At 34.3% G+C, this 20,212-nt stretch overlaps 1 protein-coding gene across 3 annotated transcripts in view; it reads right to left on the bottom strand.

Moving 5' to 3' along the window:
- Nucleotides 1–1,979: 1,979 nt before the first annotated feature.
- Nucleotides 1,980–20,212, bottom strand: part of LOC115989160 (tRNA ligase 1) — a 34,744-nt gene continuing 16,511 nt past the window's right edge. For 2 of the 3 annotated variants that reach the window (XM_031112822.1, XM_031112834.1), the window contains 13 exons: nt 19,333–19,412; nt 16,700–16,765; nt 16,298–16,587; nt 12,771–12,878; nt 11,229–11,326; nt 8,295–8,355; nt 7,639–7,715; nt 7,463–7,534; nt 7,276–7,352; nt 6,403–6,483; nt 3,862–3,964; nt 3,558–3,716; nt 1,980–2,637 (listed from right to left, as the gene is read on the bottom strand). In XM_031112822.1, coding sequence (XP_030968682.1) covers nt 2,245–2,637; nt 3,558–3,716; nt 3,862–3,964; nt 6,403–6,483; nt 7,276–7,352; nt 7,463–7,534; nt 7,639–7,715; nt 8,295–8,355; nt 11,229–11,326; nt 12,771–12,878; nt 16,298–16,587; nt 16,700–16,765; nt 19,333–19,412 — 1,665 coding nt within the window. In that variant the 3' untranslated portion in view covers nt 1,980–2,244. Of the gene's footprint in view, nt 2,638–3,029; nt 3,436–3,557; nt 3,717–3,861; nt 3,965–6,402; nt 6,484–7,275; nt 7,353–7,462; nt 7,535–7,638; nt 7,716–8,294; nt 8,356–11,228; nt 11,327–12,770; nt 12,879–16,297; nt 16,588–16,699; nt 16,766–19,332; nt 19,413–20,212 lie in introns of those variants that run through there. The other variant, XM_031112828.1, reaches the window with a different exon arrangement.

The raw sequence follows: 20,212 nt of genomic DNA, 5'->3' as shown, positions 1-20,212 counted from the left end.
TGAGTTTACTTTACTTAGCTCAGGTTACTTTTGAAGACTTATCATGGTTTATTTCATCTATAAAAGGATAGACTCCGAAGACAGAAGATAGGTCCATTTTCGAGGTCCAATCTTAGGTCCAAATTTCAGGTTCAATTCTTAGGTTCAAAGCTTAGGTCCAAGATAGCTCTCCCTCTCCCTCAAAAAGGCTCTTGTAATCCTTCCTCTCTTGTAATTTTGTAACCCTTCCCTTCTAGACATATATAATCTTGTAACTCTTTACAAATTTTACTTTGTAATCTTGTAACTCTTCAGATAGTGTTTTATTTTCAAAGCTTGTATCAAAGACAATTTGTTTTCAAGTTTAATCAAAGACAAAAGTCTTATTCAAGTAAGATTTTATTAGTTTCAGTTTTCATATTCCATATTCTGTTTTAACTTATTTTGAATATATCTATTTTGCTATTTTCTTCTTTATCATCTATTTTATCATTGTTTATGCTTCCATATTACTGTTGTGCTCTCTCCTTGGTAGTTAATGGTATCAGAGCCAGATCAAAAGTGTATGGAACTCTCACCTCTCATACAAGGATAAAGGAGGGCTCTCCGCTGTACAGCGTACGCTTTACGTACGTGGCTCTGGTAGGTACCGCTCATGTTCCTTTGTAAGGGCGTTCTTGGGGTGACCTTCCATACCCTTGGATAGGGCGTTCTTGGGGAAGCCTTTCATACCCCGGGATGGGTCCCACGTTTGGGATTGCTTACTTGGGTGAATGATAGTAACCTGGGTAGTTAATGGGGATCGAAAACTCCTTCCTTTAGTTATCAAATTATATAATAAAACAAAAGTAAAATGGGATGCCAGTGCCAAAAAAAAAAACCTTCTGACTTCCAATTGGATTTCATTTTGGCAAAAAAATATTCTTTTCGTTGGTTCACGTCCTATTTCAACCAGTGAATATTTTAAGTCGTCATCCATTTTTGTCCTTGTAACCACTTTGGTAAATATCTTTGTCAGCGTGTCTAACACAACATATTTTAGGAACAAAAATATTACATTTTAGGTACAGAAGGATATATTTTAGATTCTCTTTTTATCCTTGAAATATCACCTATCCAGTTTTATTTGTCCGTAAACAGTAATAAGAGTGGCCAAAAAGAAGAAATATAATGAGTTTTAATTATCTTAATTAGTAAAATCTCTAATAGTCGAATAAGAGCTTTTAGTTCAATCTCCACTTATACACTAAAAAACTAATTGGTGTCTTGGTCTAATAATAAAAAGTAATTATCGGAGTAGATCTTTAATATATATATATATATATATATAACATTTTGAATTTTCAACGGCAAAAATAAGCTTTTAATTTTTAAATATAAAAATAGCTCATAAAGTATAGTTTAAGGACGAGAAGAATATTCTTCTCAAAAAAAAAGAAGACAAGAAGATTATTTGAACCTTCTATATTTTTCCCATATATCATTAAGTGGAGGTGGGTTCATCTAAACATGATACAGAGTATTATAGCAGTAGTAACTAGTAAGGTTAAAAAATGCAGAACTATAAACCACAGCTTTCACATGACAAGCCAACATCATTCAAATTTCTTTAAGCTACACTATAAAAGGAAAATTCTGAGGTACTCTAGGAGTAAAAATAAATAATGCTCCCTCTTTTCGCATTCATGGTAACCTTCACCATGAATTTAATGAATAGACCCCACCATGAATGTGAGAGAAATGAACACCATTATTCGTGCTTCAGAGAATACTTAAGAATTACTTAATATAAAAATCAGAGCGGAATTTCATTGCATAATTTAGTTACAGCGCAGTTGTGTAACCTGTACAGGGTGATAGTAAGTCCTTTTTTACAGTTGCTTCTAGATGCATTTCAGTCTACAGATCACAATTAAATGTGGTAAAGTTAGCTAAATAAACTGATACTTTTTTAACAGCAACAAATGAAGTTTGTCATAAAAGACAGTTTGTACTTTTCATTTACTGATATCATATAAACTAGTCATTGAAGTATTCAATCATCCGCTTCTCCTATTTCAAATGCCTATATATCCAAAATTTCTCAGGAGAAAAAAAATCTCAACTGTATCAAAACTTTTCCCTTCAACGAAGCATTCACTTTACCTATCACCCTAATACTCACAAAAACTCGTTGCTTTTAAAGGTTCTTGTCTACTTATATACCATTGTGAATTGAACCTGCTGCACTGAGCAGTGAGCAGTGCAATGAAGAAAAAGGAAGACTCAATAAAATTCTATTGTGCCGTGTACAGTAACAGGTGGGTTAAGTTCAATTTGAGTTGCCTTCCCCTCTGAAACCAATTGTGGTAATGTGTTAGCTTCTTTGGCAGTTACTCCCTCTCCAGTCCATATGGTAAGATGAGGCCATTGGTTTTTGGAAACAACCTTTTCCCCATTTACAGAACCGAGGCAAACTTCGAATGCAGCCATTTTATCTGAGAAGAGCAGAGCAGTCAAATTCACTGGGACCTCTTGATGAAGGAAGAGGCCATAACCAGCTACAGCTGTAACACCATGACTTCTCTTGTGTGCAAGAGTCACATGAGCCCTATTAAGAATTCTAACTATATCCTTGTCCTTCAGGAAAGCATTAACCTTGGGATTGTTTTCGGCTAACTGCTTGGACAAATACAATAGTCATATAGTGAAACATCCATTTAATCCTAGATATGTACATGATGAAGAAAATTTGTTAAAGAGAAATGCTATGTCCACAATATTTCACAACACTTTCACAAAAAATCTTAAGTGGCAGATTGTTATTGGCAGTTAATAGTGGGCAAAAAAGCAATTTTACTGGTGAGTTCAAATTAAAACCAACAACTTACTAGCTAGGATTTGTTGTGAAAATGTTGTAGATGTAACACTTTTCATTCATTAAAAATAACATTGACTGTCAAGTGACAAATAAGAAAACAAAATAGAGACAACCACAGGACAGTGGGATCACAGAAACAGAAAAGTCTTTTTTTAAGGTAAATTGAACTACTTCCAAGGATAAAATCTGAATTTTAATTAGCTTTTATATAACTTCAAATCAGTCCCAATTATACATTTTGACTGCTCATATTCTTAACCACCGACAAAAAGTTGCAGGAGCATTCCATTAATGGCAGCAGTGAATATTTACAGTAATCATGATGCCTTTGAATATTTTAAGTTGTGAATATAAAATAAGAATCCTTTCCTCTAGCCTAGATTGGGCCCTGAGAGGTGGACCTTAGACCTGCCTCTTGAAAAGTCTTGCATCAGAAAGTCAAACCAATTGTTTTATCCAATGGACGTTGGAAAACCAAGATCTCCTATTCATAAGACCAAACTCCATATTTTTGCAATATTAATACCCAAGCTCAGACTGTAGTTTTAGAGAGCCAAACGAGCCCCCACTAGTCCTGATCAATGCCCTCAGGCAGGCTTATGGATGAAATTTCGTAGTTCAAAAAATCGAAATTAAATTATTCATTCAGTTTTGGTTAGTTATCTCAAGTAAATAGTATTCTGAAAATAATAGATGAGAAGGCGGATGGTTTACATACATTATCAAGAAGGGTTTGGATTTCTGTAACAGGCACATTGACAGCAGCAAAAACAATGGCTCCAAACTTCCTCTTCTCAGTATCTGGTGTTGAATAATCACCCTTGGCAATATTTTTTAGTTGTTCCAACACTTGCTTGACAGCAAACTCAAATGGAACCTGGGGCCATGGAAATTGTAAATAAGATTCCTCTAGTGATTTAAAAAATTATTTGATCAGCTTGATTTCAAAGAACATTGACGCTAAACTGAACTGAATAGATCAAATTACAAAACATAACCAAAAGAAAAGACAATAATTTGACCTGTACAGAGTTAAGATACTCAGTATTGCTGAATAAAACCTCCCGCAATTGTTTCTCCCATTTAACCCACTCCTTTGCATAGGATCCCTTGGTAGAGTCCAATCTAATATTTAAAAGAGAACATGTAAGATGCAACCACACACAAAAGAAGAGACAGAAGTAGCAATAGTAGTAAAATGATAATGGGAGGCCAAAGCAGATAACATCCCTTGGGAGTCAATTCCAGATAAAACAAAAGAATCTCAAACAGGAGAGAAGAGAAATTAAAAGATCTAAGATTGTTATTTGATATACATGAAGTGAAGTAGAGAAGAAAGCTTAGAAGAAAGCAAAGACAAATAAAGAGTGCAAACTTAGTTGTATGCATTGCACAAATAAGCTGCACCCTCAACATTCAATTATAAGTTTATAATTACCATTATTGATTTTGTGTTTATAAGTACTCCGCAAGATCAATTATGTACAAGTCAGTACACCTTTATGGGAATTAGTACGGAGGCAGTTTGATGTACATAGTGTAAGCATTTCACAACCCTTAAGAGTGAGAGCAAGCATTAACACATGCAACAGAAAAGGTTAAAAACTATATATTATAATATTAATATTAAAAAATATGTAAAATAAGGGGGGTGAAGCAGCTTCCACAAGTGAAGCGAATACTCTTCCAATAAAAGCATACTTGAATTGGCGACTCAAGTACTCAACCTTTTCAGCTCAACTCTTTCTTTACTGCCAAATAGCACCAACAATAAACAGTCCCAAAGTTTTCGATGGCATTCTTCTCTTTTTATTGGCAAACTTCGAATATCATAATTGTTAATGCCTTTGGAACAAAGTAGAAGCTAAAAGAGCAAAGCTTTCGTGTGACCAAATGAAGCAACAAGAGATGAACCATTGATCCTCTTTCTTTCACCAAGAATGCTCTGTTGACACTATCAGTTTGGTCAGCCCAATTTTGAATTTCCATTGATCTCTGAATGAATCAACTTTATTTGAAGATTTACCATCACCTCATACTGCTCTGGTTCAACTTAGTCATGGGATCCAATGGCAGCTTCAGGATTTTTTTCTAGGGAGGTGAGCAATGGCAGAGCTAGAAATTTGTCATGGGGGGCAAGTGAAAAATAAAATGATAATTTTTTCTTTTCTTTTCTGTATATACAACTTCCATATTATATACAATAATATAAAATAGTATTTTAAATACAATTTAGTATGCAATACAACTACATTGTACAATCGTCTAAAAAAGTTATTAATAGTTTAAAGATTGGTAAGACCACAACCATTGAACGCATAAAAATATAATTAAATAATTAATCATACATTTTTGTCAAATTAATAGATACTTACTATATTTATATGTAATATCAATTAAATAAAAATCTATGATAAAGAAGAATAGTAACACATCTAGGAGTAGGACTAGGAGCAAATTTGAGACTAAGAAAAAAAGTAACTAATATAAGCTTTTGCTTTTAAAGCGTATGGCTTTTTAATCAAACACGTGGTCAATCTCTTGGAATTTTAGCAAGCACCTAAAAGACTTCTTGGAAAAAGAAATCTATAGATCATTTATCAAATTACTTGATCAAACAAAGAAAAAAACTAAGAAAACATAAAAGAGAGAGAGAGATAAGGAAAATGAAGAAACAATCACATATGCAGATAGAGATTTGTTGCTTCTAACGGTGGTGTCATTTTTTGCTTATGAAGAAGAAAAGTGTAGGGAAAAATAACTTCATTCCACTATCAACAACAAAGTAAGCCACCAGAGTCTAGAAGAGAAGGTTTATTTTATTTTATTTTAATGAAGGAGCAAAAATTTGAAACTTTTTTATTTATATATTTTTTTATAAAATTAAATATTGTAAGAGTAGTGATCTGACAAAATACTTTCATAAAAATTTTCCAATAAAATCTAGGTGGTAAGTTGTTAAAGATAGGTAACAAAGTAATATCAATTGTGGGTTAAATAAAAACCAGTTCTAACTTGCCACTAACCTTTATTGTGAAAGAAGCATTAAAATGATCATATTCAAATTTATTTCAGTTGGGTTTAAATAAAATTTAGGGTCAAGGTGTTTAAAATTTTATTTTAGGGGTCAAACCAAAATTAAAAAAACATTATATATTAAAAAATAAATAAATAAAATTGGACAGGGCAGGGGGTTCATTTGAACCAACTAGCTTGAACATAACACCGCCCCTGATGGGATCCTACATTTTGACAATCCCCTTACTTCTTCCACTCCTTCCCAGAGCTAGATAAGCTGAAACGATATTGGGGGCTTATACAATGTAACATATTATGCATTGTATTCTAACCCTATATATATTTCTTGCACATTTATATTTTATACTTTTTTCTCATAGAAGATTCTAGACACTTGATAAAGTACAGAAATTGTAATTATGGATAGCTTTTAAATGTTGTCCCGAGGATATTGCTTCAACTAGTATGCACAAATTACAGATATATAATTGTATACATGAGTATTAACCCATATCCATGATATGCTGGTAATGCTAATCACGAACCTTCCATGTTGGGAACTGTGAAGATTGTATAGATTTATTCCCTCCTCTAAAATAGACTTTACAGGATCAGGTAGTGGATTCCTGTTTTAATGCCCAAAAAAAAGAAGCACAAAAAACAATAGTGTTATGCATCACAAGTACTTAAACCTCAGCTTGCAATAATGGTAATAAATCATCCAGTACAGGTAGTGATATATGTGTACAAAAAATACTTATAATAGAAGGGGCAGATCTGTGTCAGCCTCAAGCTTTAATTTTGGTGGGGGAATAGTTTTTTTTTTTAAAAGTAATAAAATTTTATTAATGCAAAAAAAAAAAAAGTCTCCCAAAGTATACTGGGTGTATACGGATGGAATCAATTCCTCAAGTTACAGATATCAATCAACTCATAAATTGAAGATTGAGAAATATAAACCATAGAAGACATCCAATCAGACACAGTTCTTAAAAGAACAATTTAATATCTGGTATGTTTTTTTTGATGTCCTCAAAACTTCGAGCATTCCCCTTCCTCCAAATACACTGTATCACTCAATGAGATGGTGGAAGGAATAGTGTAGGGTTGGCATGGGATTTGAGTTAGATTAAATTTCACTGCTTATTAAAATAAGGACATTCCTTTATTGTGAAGTGGGCCTATATTCTAGGAAGCACAGATGCTTCATTTGGGGTGCCGTACTTGTACCCGTGCCTGTATCCATGCTTCCTAGCCTATATTAGAGATTTAATTAAAATCCACATAACTGACATGTAGCACTACTGTCCACAGCACAGTAGCAAAGAACCATTCTAATGAGGGTCTTTTTTTGGTAAGTCAGTATTATGTGGTTTCAGTTGGAAGCCAAGTAACTTAGGAGAAAACTTGCTGAGTACCTATCTGATTTCAGCAATGGCATCTTCACAAGTGAGCCAAATCGTTCAACTAGTTCACCCTCAAACTCATTGCGACTCTGTAAGATGTCAACAAATAGAAAACTTCAGAAAAAACCACAGAAATGGGGGCATCGGCATTATAACAGATAAAAGAGAGAGAAGGAGAAGAGGGGGTGGGGAATCATGCCTTGCCCTCATAAAGGTGATAAAACATTAGCAGCACATAGCCAGCATTTGGAGATCCCTTGTCAAGATTTCCCTGCAGATTTCAAGCAAAAAGTTTTACTAGGTAGATGGTACTCTTGTTTTAGAGAGGTTAGGTGTCTGAAAACACAGCTTGAAGAATCAGAACTAAACATATACCGGATGATTAACTCGTCCAAGCACACGAAACATGAAAACAGCTAATGCGTCAAGAGAAAATGGATTTGTATCAGTTCCTGCACATTTGAAAGATCACAAACAATTTAAAAGAGAACATAAATGGATATTAAGTCAGCAAGACATTTATTATTTTTCAAGAAATCAACTAGGCAACTAAGCAGCTCTAACAACATTTTCTCAAACAAATAGAAAGTATATACATGGCCTAACCCCATAGCTTCCAAAGCAAACCTATACAGCAATTAAAGTCAGTCTAAAGACCCAATTCCCAGAATAATAAATGTCTCAAAGGAACGAAAAAATAAAAGTTAAAAGAAAGAACTAAAATGTAAATTTGTTTGGGTTTGCAGTATGTATCAGAAGATTCATGGTTTACATATTTAATGAAAATATTCTGTGAAGACTATTATGCCTCAGAGTCAGAGAAAAATCTTAAAATAAGGTTGACATTAGCATGAATTTAATTAACTATGTTGGTAAATAAAGCATGAAATCAATTGTCAAAAAGCCAAAATATATTTCAAAATAAATTTCATAAGAATATGAAAAAATATGCAGCTGAAGGATGCATATAAATGACTACCAACAGAGAACACCAAGAAGATTAATATATCATGAATGACAGGAGGTATAACCTTCAGAATCAGGTACAACTGGAACTGCAGAAGCTCTGGTTCTGTGGCACATGTCTTCAATCTGCACAAGTGGAAAGTACATTTCAGCTCTACACACAGTCATGCAAGTTCAATATTTGTTGGCATTTAAAAATGATGAACCCACCATCTATTTACTGTTCATTATGTAGTCAATAATGTCTCTGTGTTAAGGGGAAAATTTTGACCATTCACTGAATTTGAGCAAGTTATATAGTATGTGCCTTTGGGAAGATCAAGTGAGACATACATCAGTAAGATCTATTACATTCCAATCAACTAAGTAGAACATTCTTCAAAAGATTAAATGGAGGAAATTGGATGATAAGAGCCCCAGATGACTTTGGAGCAGACTGTAGAATTGCTAAGGAGACAATTAACAGCCTTGACCAAGGAAGTAAGGAGAAGCCAACTTCATCATCACAGACGTGATGGTAAACAATCTGAAGATGCTGATGCAGATAGCAACAGCTACTTCAACAACCCATTTGGCCAAGCTGTGAGAGGAAATCAGCAAGTGCCTGTGCAAGAACCAAGGCCAGGTCCTATGCATCTGCAAGTTCCTCAAAGAGAAGAGCCTAAATGGGAGACAGAAATCAAAGTTGACATTCCAAAATTCCAAGGGAGCCTGAATCCTGAAGAATTTTTGGACTAATTGAATCAAATTGAGAGGATCTTTGAGTACTATGAAGTCCAAGAAGGCAAAGCTGGTCTCTATCAAGCTGAGAGGGAGAGCTTCAGCTTGGTGGGGACAACTCCAAGTTCAGACAGTTAGGAAGTGTAAAGGAAAGATCCAAGAATGGTTCAAAATGAAGTGGAAATTACAAAAGCAATTTCTGCCTTTCAACTATCTATATGCAAGCTATCTACAAAATGATTCTTGGCAGACCAAGAATGACAAGGGAAATGCAGCAGGTTGTTTTTCTGTTAATGCAGCACCTGATTCATCAAAGGCAGCCATTACATGCAAACCTAACACAAGTAATGGAACTTTCACATGTTACAAGTGTGGAAGAGAAGTCCATGAGGCCACTAACTGGAGGAAGTCAGCCAAGCAGTTAAAAGGAAAATCCTTGATGATGGAAGGGATTGAAAAAGAAGGTATAGTTTTGATCCTTGATAATACCTTGCTAGCACCTAAAGAAGATATGTTGATGAATGCACCCATGTATGATCAATATAAGAAGAAGAAGAAGTGAACGATACTGTATTGATGATTGAAGACAATTTTGGGGGGGGGGGGGGGGTGGAACCCATATATGATCAATACATGAAAGAAGAAGGAGAAGATGCTCATATAGAGGAAGAAGAGCTTTATCATTAGCAACGAATGTCTTGCAAGTTCCAAGGAAAGAAATGGCGGATGACTAGTGTCTTGGAAGAAATAAGTTAACAAGGATATGGTGTCACAAGAAGATTTGATCACTCTGGAATTGAAGGATCAGCCCAATCACAAAAGAAATCTTCTTTCAACAGGAGAAAGCAAACCCCAAACCCATGGTCAAGATGAAGAAGGTTGGATGCAAGAGCATCTACATAACTGCTTACACTTGCAGCCTTGACACACAGCAGCAACCGTCCTTTATCTCTAGCATGATGTAACAGCTTGATGCATGCAGATCAGTGGGACTAGCAGATCACATGCACATCTCCAATAGTTTTAATGTGCATCACCTGCTGCCCTATCATGCCTCATATCATATTCACTATGTTCCTAAGAGGGGGTGTCCTAACGCAGTCCATTTGTAGTGTCCTTAGTGGCTGCATGTGGCTGTAAGGGGCTGCCAGCATGTTACAACCATGCTGCAACCAAGTACTGAAATTTGCCAGCTTGGAGCAGGAAATTTAATACTTGTTAATGTCCAGAAAGTCCATTCATTAGTTCCTTATGATCAGCACTAGTGCTTATGTTGTATGATAAGTAATTCCTTTTACTTGTAACAAACTTTATCACTTGTAATAGACAGTTATTTAGCTAATAGATTGTTAGTGATAAGTACAATAGCCTATTGGTTAGTTAGAGGAGTTTATTAGGCTAGATCAATCATATGGCAGCCACATGGCAGGTTATTGTAACTAACTTCCTAACTAATCAGAAGCTTGCTTATGTAACTATAAATAAGCAAGGCCGCCCTCATTGTAACTAGTTGAATTTGTGTGAATAAACCCCATACCCTAGAGGTATCTTTTCAAGAATGTGTCTCTTGAAAAGCTAGCCTAACCTTTCATTCTCTAAGCAACTTAGCATCCCAAACAGAGAATTAATCATCCAATTCCCTCCATCATTAAACAAGAGCTTATTCCATTAATTCCTTACTAGTTACTAGATTTTTTTTTTTTTTTTTTTTTTTGAGATAGTTACAATATGCTACTAACCCCACAACTCAAACTACTAGAAATTATTAACTTGAGACATTATAATGAGCTCAAAACCAATACATTTTAGTTAACACTGTTTTGACCAACCAAGAGCAAATCCAATTCAAATCACTGTAATTAAACATGTCATCAGAGCCTCCGGAACGTAATTATTGCTCTCATGGACACATTTGAGAAATCTTTTTTTGATCCCAATGGAATCCCACTGTTTTCTTTAAAAGAACTCTGTCCATAGAAATTTTTCAAAACTTAATTAGAACCTTGTGAAACTTTGCTATAATCTCATTCAAAATCAAACCTAAAGATTAGACTCAATTTTTCTGAAGTTCATTGCAATAGTTATGTTCCTTATCTTATTAGAATGGATTGGGATTTCCCCAGCAGCCACAAAAGAGTAATACCATACTGTTTCCAAAACTCGTATAACTATCATTAAGAGGAGGATCAAGATCTGGGAATACATATTTGTTTTGTTTATCAAAGCAGGGAAGAAGGTTTCTGAGTAAATCATGGTATAGAAGTAGACAGCAAATTTACCTGTCTCCATACTTCTTCATTTGGTGCATTCTTGTCTGCAAGCATTATCGAGTATGGTTTTCTCTTGCGCTCATCTGCAACTTTCTGCCAATATTTTCCTGTCATGTAATACAAATATATTATTTTGCTGGGATATAAGTTGCAACTGAGCCCATATAAATTTCAAATCATTCCAGCATCTTAACAATAGGGAAACCCAGTGAGTGCTCCTACGATTGCAGCATATTATACAGAATACACAAAAAATCTATTTCCTCATAATAAGGTAAAGAGCTTTAATGCTAAAAATTAGGTTTTCGATGATCATCCAATTCTTTCTGCATTACATTTGTACTTTTAGCTCTAACCTAAATGATACTTCTCCAATTCTACTTGTGAGAGAAAGGTAGAGGGTGAGGTCGTGGTTCAAGATCCACCTAGTGGTGTGTAACTTAACAATAAAAAAATTGTACCTTGAGACAACTGGATTATAAAGAATGAAGCACTGATCTATATATGCCATTATGCCTATGCCTTACAATGGTGGGGGATAAACTGACATGATATCTCATTTTTATCATGATCTACTAATAATGATATCTAAAATTCAAATATCATCCTCACCCCCCAAACCCCTTCCCCCAACCAAAGGAAAAAACTCAATGGTATAAAATCAAGATGTGATTCATTTTAAAGATAGGTATTAAGGGTTTGTTTGGGATGCGCTTATTTTATTAAAACTGAAAATTTTTTGCTGAAAGTACTGTAGATAAATGTAAAAGTTAGATGAAATAGTATAGTGAGATCCATAAATAGTACCAAGAAGTGCAGTGAGACCTATGAATAGTAATAAAAATAAGCCGAATAGTAAAATAAGTTGACAAAATTAATCATGCCAAACGAACACTAAATCAAGATAAATATTAATCAATTAACAAGTGATGACAATTCTAATGCTCTAATCATCAACAGCTCCCCATGAGACAATAGGGATGAGGAAGCCGTTTTTCTAACAGCCTTATTTCTAATATATTACTCATTCATTCACATAAAATTCATACACTTGACCATAATGGTGAACAGTTCACCCATAATTAATAGGATTTCAAATAATTGTTACACTGAAACGACAAGTCTTTTTCCATAACATACATCCCTTTTATCCCCACTAATATGCAGGTAAGCTTCAAATTACAGTTAACTATAGTAAGATTGTTATTCTGAATGGTTCCAGTATAAATTATTCTAGGTGCTGAATAAAGCCATTTTCCAGTCATAATGATGTTAACCCACTACAACTATGCAAATATTTTGAGTAACTATGAAAGAATTCAAGATTCAATAATTTACATGTCATAAGTAACAATTGTATTAAAGAGAACTTGATATTATCATTAACTTGATCAAACTTGTAAAGAAACATGAAATAGATGCTGTATAGGATACTAGGATGGCATTACAAACTATATGAAGACACAATGACATGATGGAGGTCATTCAAAACCTATACAGATGACTCAGATTCATAAGGCATCAGTTTAAAAAATCTGGACAGTGTCATACCTTTGATAAGGTCACCCATGAGACTGTTGACAGGCCGATCATCTCCGAGTCCTCCAGGTAAAGTTAGTAATTCCTTGCAAAGTGCAGATTTAGCACAACCTGGTATCCCTGCAAATGGCGATCCAGAAGTGGTTATCACTTATCAGACAAATGCATAGAAGCAATGTCCAATGTCTCAACAACAAAAAAAACCACAATACCATCACTGGTTCAAAGTCCCAAATAAAAACAATAAACAAATACACTGTAGAATGAAGAGCCATCATGAAATATTCAAATGTATTGAAAGGAAAAATATGAAAGGAACAGTAACAGGAGATAACTGTACAAATTTCACAATATTCAAGAGCAGACAACTAGGAGACAAGCTGTTTCTTTCTACATAAAGATGGAGGGAAATTGCTCTGTGACACAAATACATTTTGTTGAATACAAAGTAGAAATAAAGTATAAAGTTAGCATAGAAGTGTTACTTGACTTCAAACATTCAATCATCTGAAGTTCTAATAAGGTCCAAAACTAGGGTTGAAAAAGAACATCAGCAAAACGACTACCTGAAAATATTCATCACCAATATAAAGCCTTGTCTAGGTGATGCAACTAGGGGCATGGGTCAGGTTTGGTTGGGTTGAGGGGTTTTTTTCAACCCAACCCACCATGGTGGGTTAAAAAAACTCAACCCAACCCAACATTGTCCAGGTGATGCAGCTAGGGGCATGGGTTAGGTTTGGTCAGGTTGAGAGGTTTTTTTCAACCCAATCCACCATGGTGGGTTAAAAAAACTCAACCCAACCCAATATGGGAGTCCAACCCAACCCAACCCACATGGATCGGGTTGGACACACGGGTTGGGAATTTTTTTTAAATTATTATTATTATTACTATTATTAAATTGATCATTAGAACAACTCTACCACAAATAAAAGCAAATTTATAACCAAATAATCCTGAGCATAACACTGACCAACACAAACTATACAAGGAGAACTTAGGGTTTGAGTTTTATTTAGGAAAAAGGACAAAAAAAAGTAAATAACAAAATTGTGTAATATATTTTTTAATTTAAATATATATTAAAAAATATAGGCAGATTGGGTCGGGATAGGTGGATTTGTGAATCTTATGACCTGAACCCAACCCGACCCACTAAAAAAAAAAAAAAAATCTCACAACCCAACCCAACCCACTAACCCCTTAAAATTGACCCAATTGAGCGGGTTGGGTTGGATCGGGTCGGTTTTTGGCGGGTTGGCGGGTTGACTGCACACCCCTAGATGTGCTAATAAATCACCAATTGTCCCAAAAACTTAATCTAACAAGAAATGAAGAATTTAATCACTTAACCATCATTTTAACACCCCCCCCATGTGCCCAAACTCCTTAATAAGTAGGGCCTAGTACATGGCATTTTGAACTCAGGATCTCTTGCTCCGATACCAAATTTGACCTTTGTCAACCACCACTATTGCTATTAGAGCCCTCTAAGGAAGCAATCACATGATCTCCTCCAATAATCACTCTCTTTATAATTGATTGTATAATTTTATGATTCTTCCTGTATAGAGATATAAGACCTTTTGTCCTATAAAGGGAGATGTAATCACATTATACAGATAAGGAAATATACAACAAATTTCTTTAATTATTTGATTTCTTTAATCATTTAACCATAATTCTAACACACCCTTCACATGTGGGCCTAACTCCCCCTGAATAAGTGGGGCCCAATATATGGATTTTTAACATTTTAAATGGGAGGTAGAATGGAAACAGGAATCAAACTCAAGATATCCTACTCTAATACCATGATAAATTACCGATTTTCCCAAAAACTTAAGCTGTTAAGAAATGTTGAATATAATCAATTAACCATAATTCTAACAACATCCATGGAAGATTGATTTGTTACTATTTTACAATCTCATCTACTAAAGAATGTGAGCTATACTCCGCAAGGAGCCAAATGGGCGTATGGCCTTGCTTGCCATTTGACCTCTCTTCCCGTGTGACTAGGAATGCCCAGTGACAACCTATCAATTGTCATCGCTTGGCCTCACTTGCTACCTTGATAGCAACTAGTGTGGTCAGCACCAATCGTATTCGGACAATGAAGCTTACACTCATTCACATTGGTTCATCCTGCAATGCCTTAGGCCTTTTGCTCTTCTAAAGTCCAATTAAAGTAAAAATGTTGTGGTTTTGAAAGTCTTAGTTATATATGTCCTGGGGTTAAAACAATTTTTAATTTGGATTTTTATTTAACAAGTTAGGGTCAATTGCATATTTAGGGGAAAATCTGTAAGTTTTGTAATCCTAGTGAGTTAAAAGGTAATTTGGTAATTTAATTGAGTCTAGAATTTTCTAGGAGGTCCAAATATCTTAGATTTTCTTTTCTTTTAGTCCAAGTTACTCTTTTATTAGTTTACTAGTCAAACTAGGAATCCAAAGACTACTAGTACAGGACAAAGTCCTTATATTGAATAGGTAGAGTGGGTCAATAAAATATTAATTTTTTGAGTATTGAGGCACGTTGGCCTTATTGTTCTTTTCTTCTTTTCCTTATCTCTATCCCTTCTCTTAGGAATTTTTTCACCATTCACAGTTACCTTATTAGGTTTTTAGTTTACCAATCAAACTAGAAGTCCAAATACTACTAGTACAAGAAAGAGTCATTATATATGTACTCAAAGAAGAGATAGAGTGGATCAATAAAATATTAGTGTTTTGAGTATTGAAACATGTTAGCCTTATTGCTCATTTCTTCTTTTCTCTTATCTCTTAGATATTCTGTCACTATTCACAGATAGTGTTCACATGTTCACTGTTCATGCTACAGTTCACAGATTCATGGGCAGATTCAATTTTCTTTTCTTTACTTTTTTGCAACACTATATCAATTCTTGAATCCTAAAGCTTCTTTCTAAGGGTTATAAAATAAATTCACAGATCCTCCTAACCCTAATCCTTACCACAAGCACATGTAGATAATTTCCCCAATTTGTCCAAAGTCACCAGGACCAATGATATGATATGAAATCTATAATAATAGATCTCAAAATAGCCATCCAAACCAAGTTCTTAACTTGAGCTATGAAGATACAAAGAAAAGCTAGAGCTCACTGCTCACTGCTCACCCATGTAAGCCACCAGCATGCAACATTTAGAAGGGCTACATTCATTCTAACGTAGGCCATCAAGATTTTTTTTGGCAAGGGTAGGTCATCTAGAATTTCCGTGTCATATTCCCAGACTTTTTTTTTTTATCTCAATATAAGAAGATCTACTCCAGGAACTGAAAAGAAAGTCTAAAACACGTAAATCAATTCTTGTTACAGATCAGTCCAACTTAGTATAGCACAGCTCAATAAACTGATAAAATAGAAACAAGTTATCTTGAATCCCACAAAATAACTTTTCAGATCCTTCCTCTCTTCTTCAATGGGTTAACCAAGGAAATAAAATCTAATTGTTAACAACTTCATTGAAGAAAAATAAGCAAAATTTTAGCCAGTTGCAAATATTTTTACCTGGAAAGAATACAATTAACCCCTCTTTCTTCGGAACAATATCCTTTACAGAGGGACTTGGGCTTAATGGTGCTATCTCCCGCTCCATCTCGAGATCACCCTCTTCATCCCTGCCTCCCTCAACAATGGCCAAGAAGTCTTCAGCCCTTACAAAGTTACCAGCAGAACCTATCAGAGCCTGATTCTGTGGACTGCGTTTTGCATACTGTTCAAGAAAAGTCTCAGCTTCACTAAGGTATATTGACTGTGATAGCTGTTTATTTCCATACTTTCTTCGTATGTACACAGCCCTGAACGTGAAGTGAAAGAAAAACGTTCAGTTTCATGAATAGCAAAAACCAACGTCTGAAAGGAATCCCAGAAGTGAGAAAAAGAGTAAGGACACTCAAAAGAATGCATTACCATTCATCAAGCATCTTACTAAGTTCCCTCTGCTTTCCTGCTGAAGTGCCCCATATTTTCATTTGCCTGTAATGTTCAAAAGAAAAAGGATAAATTGTTTACTAAAAAAGCCCACTCACGAGGTAGCCAAATAATAAAAATTCTAAGAGTAACTAGCCGATGTCCTATGTGATGCATTTTGAAACGTTTTGTAAGAAATTATATTATGTCCCATATATAATATTCATTATGTGTTATAATTCTTCAGAAATCAACTTTAGTTATATTACATGTCATTAGAAAGAGAGGATAATTAATTATATGAATCAATTGCATGAGTGAATTGACAAATATTTAGTTATTTCCACTAATTTAAGTGTACGATCATCTTTTATATTCTTGATTGTGCATGTAATTAAATTTGCTTTTATCTTTTGCTGGACTTTGTTTCAATTGTTGCCAAAGCAACTCAATTTGAGCAAGAGTGTCATATTCCAAATCAAATGCTTCTTATACAAATCTTAGAAAAATAATCATAAAAATTCATTTTACAAAAATAATTAAGGCACCACCTATAAATAAAAATAAATGCATGCATTTACCCCATTAATACTTTGTTTAATTACATAGCAAGAAAGGATCTAGGACACGTAAATTTCTAAGATCAATATAATTAAAAATTTGAACATATTAGTTTGGTGAATTCATAAATATTTGATTATTTCAAGCATACAATTATTTTTTTTTTTTATGGTATTTGCTGTAGTTGTTGCCAAAGCAACTAAACATGAAGTAGAATGTCATATTCCAAATCAATTTTTTTTTCCTTTTGATAATAATTATTCAAAATAATTTCTTTCTTCTAAGAAAATAAATGCATTTGGAAAAAATAACCATATGCATTTTGATTATATATATAATTAGTGCACCATTTATAGATAATGTATGATAATTAATACATGGAAATAATAACATTTTCCCATTAACTCGTGACAATTATTATTATTGTTGTTGTTGTTGTTGTTATTATTTATAAGAATCATTACAATTAATTAATATATTGACATAAATCCAAGTTTTGATGAGGTGGAAGGCAAAACGAAGAAAATTCTCTTTTCTTCTCAAAGAATGTGCCACTTGACAGAACCTTTGACCACCATGACTGAGGTTCCAGCTTATATACATCTGTGTGCTTGAGAGAGAGAGAGAGACCAACACAATATAACATTATCAAGGATGCACTAGCACCATTGATATGTCACAACAAACAAGTAACTTCAAATCATTAAGTTAATAATGCAAGTCATGTATATGTTTTTTAAGGACAGTTCTGGTATAGTCATGTATATGTTTTTTAAGGACAGTTCTGGTATAGTCATGTAGCTTATATAGGAATGAGAAATGTTATATCTACAATATTTTCACAACAAATATTAGGTGGCAACTTGTCACTTGCTATTACTAGTGAGCAAAAAAGTAATTTCTACAATGAGTTCAAATTAGAATTAGTAACAACCTATGTCTTAAGATTTGTTGTGAAAGTATTATGAAAATGTTGTGAATGTAACAGTTCTCATATAGGAATTATTGAAAACCATTAGTCGAGCAACTGTTGCTTCTTTCAAGAATAGTTACTAGAGGATTTATTCTATATTGATATTTTAATAGGAACGGTTATCTACTCCACCACAATAAATACCAAATTAGCTCTCACATTAGATTTTGAGCATGGATCTTTGAGGGTTTAACATGGAGCACATCCATAAAAATCAATGTAGAAATCCTCTAGGGTTAGAGTTAGATTTTAACCCCTACAATCTAAGTATGCGTTTGGATTCAGATTATTTGAGCTGCGTTTGCATTTTTTTTTTCTTTTTTTTTTTTGACCTAGGGCGTCTTACACTGTTCATGGAACATAAACAGTGCATTAAGGCAAATGCACAATACTTTCAGTGTGAACAGTAACTTTTTTATTATTTTTTTATTGTTTTTAGTTTTCAGTAAAATAAGTGGTATCCAAACGCACCCTAAACTTCTAAAGATTTAATGAAACCTAAAAATAAAAAAGAGACTCTGTTCACAATGATGAACACAAACAATCCAAATACCAGAAAAAAAGAAAAAGAAAAAGAAAAATCAAGTGGAAGGTTTCTAAGAGAAGTTAAGAACTCAAAAATGGATGAACACTATTGAACCCCAAACCCGGACCAATCAAAGAGTGTGTGAAGCAAATATTTTTATTGATCCACAGAATTTTTGGTATCTTCAAATGAACGACGACTCCACTCCTTCCAAACAATCCCCATCAAACAACCCTGCACTAAGTTCTAAAAATCCAAGCCATGTTTCCCAAACCAATTTCTCCAACAAAACAATAAACTAGCCATAGACCGGGCATGACCCAGTGAATCCCAAACATCTTAAGCACATCCCCCCATAAAGCATAAGCAACATCAAAGTGAAGTAAAAGGTGGTCCACTGTTTCCTTATTTCTTTGATAAATATAACACAAATTCACAAATGGCAAAACCCTTTTCATAAGATTTCCCAACGTAAGAATCATACCCAAATATATAAGACAGGCAGTGTACAAGGTATGTGCCACATTTCAGATTTCATACATATCTTATGGTAAAACATGCATGGAACCTTACCTTAAGTAATAGGTCTTGTAAGCCGCTGGACCTTCTTTAAAAAGAATTGACAGGCCATTTCGTATTAAAAAGGTTCTCAACTGCCAAAAAGGAGAGCATGATAAGTTTTTTTTTTTTTTTTTTAGTATGTAATAAGAGAGCATGATAAGTATGAAAACTTTTGACCCATCATGATGAGACATCACATAAAATGACATGACCCCCCCCCCCCTTCCCAATATATACTCCTCAATAACCATCATATAATTCTGGCATGACTTTTTCATAGAAATCAAGAACCTTTTCAAAATCCATATAGCAGGTACTTGGCCAATACCCCTCAAACACAGGGATATGGCATTTCTTACAATTTAAGTATATAATATAACTGCAAAACAATCAACAGATAAACATAGAACTGGGCCTGTTTTTATCTTTTCCTTTTGTTGGCAATTACACACCCAGTGGGTCTTGAATCCAGGAACTTACCCTCTACCTTGCCCTTATAAGAGGAGGATGCACTATCTGAGCTAGAGCTCTCTCTCTCTCTCAAAAGAATCTTATCAACAAAAAGAAAAAGAGGTACTTAGTGACTAAAAGGACCAAGCAAAGGTCACGCATAAAGGCAATGGCCTATGTCTAGCAGTTGAAGAAATTACCAATGTGTAAATAGTAAAAGATACCATTATCCCAATAAACTACCACAAACATATTTCCATGACTACTACTACTACACACACACACACACACACACACACACACACACACATATATATATATATAAAGCTACTTTATGCAGAAGAAGCACAAGGAAGTCAAAAAGTACAAGGAAAAAAGAAGAAAAGAACAAAGAAGAAAATTAGATACAAAAGAGGAGAGAGCTAAGGAACAAAGGGATGGA

Source organism: Quercus lobata, chromosome 1 (assembly GCF_001633185.2).
Source record: "Quercus lobata isolate SW786 chromosome 1, ValleyOak3.0 Primary Assembly, whole genome shotgun sequence".
NCBI lineage: Eukaryota > Viridiplantae > Streptophyta > Magnoliopsida > Fagales > Fagaceae > Quercus > Quercus lobata.
The sequence above is the reverse complement of the archived record's forward strand: the minus strand, read 5'-3'. Positions and strand labels throughout refer to the sequence as shown.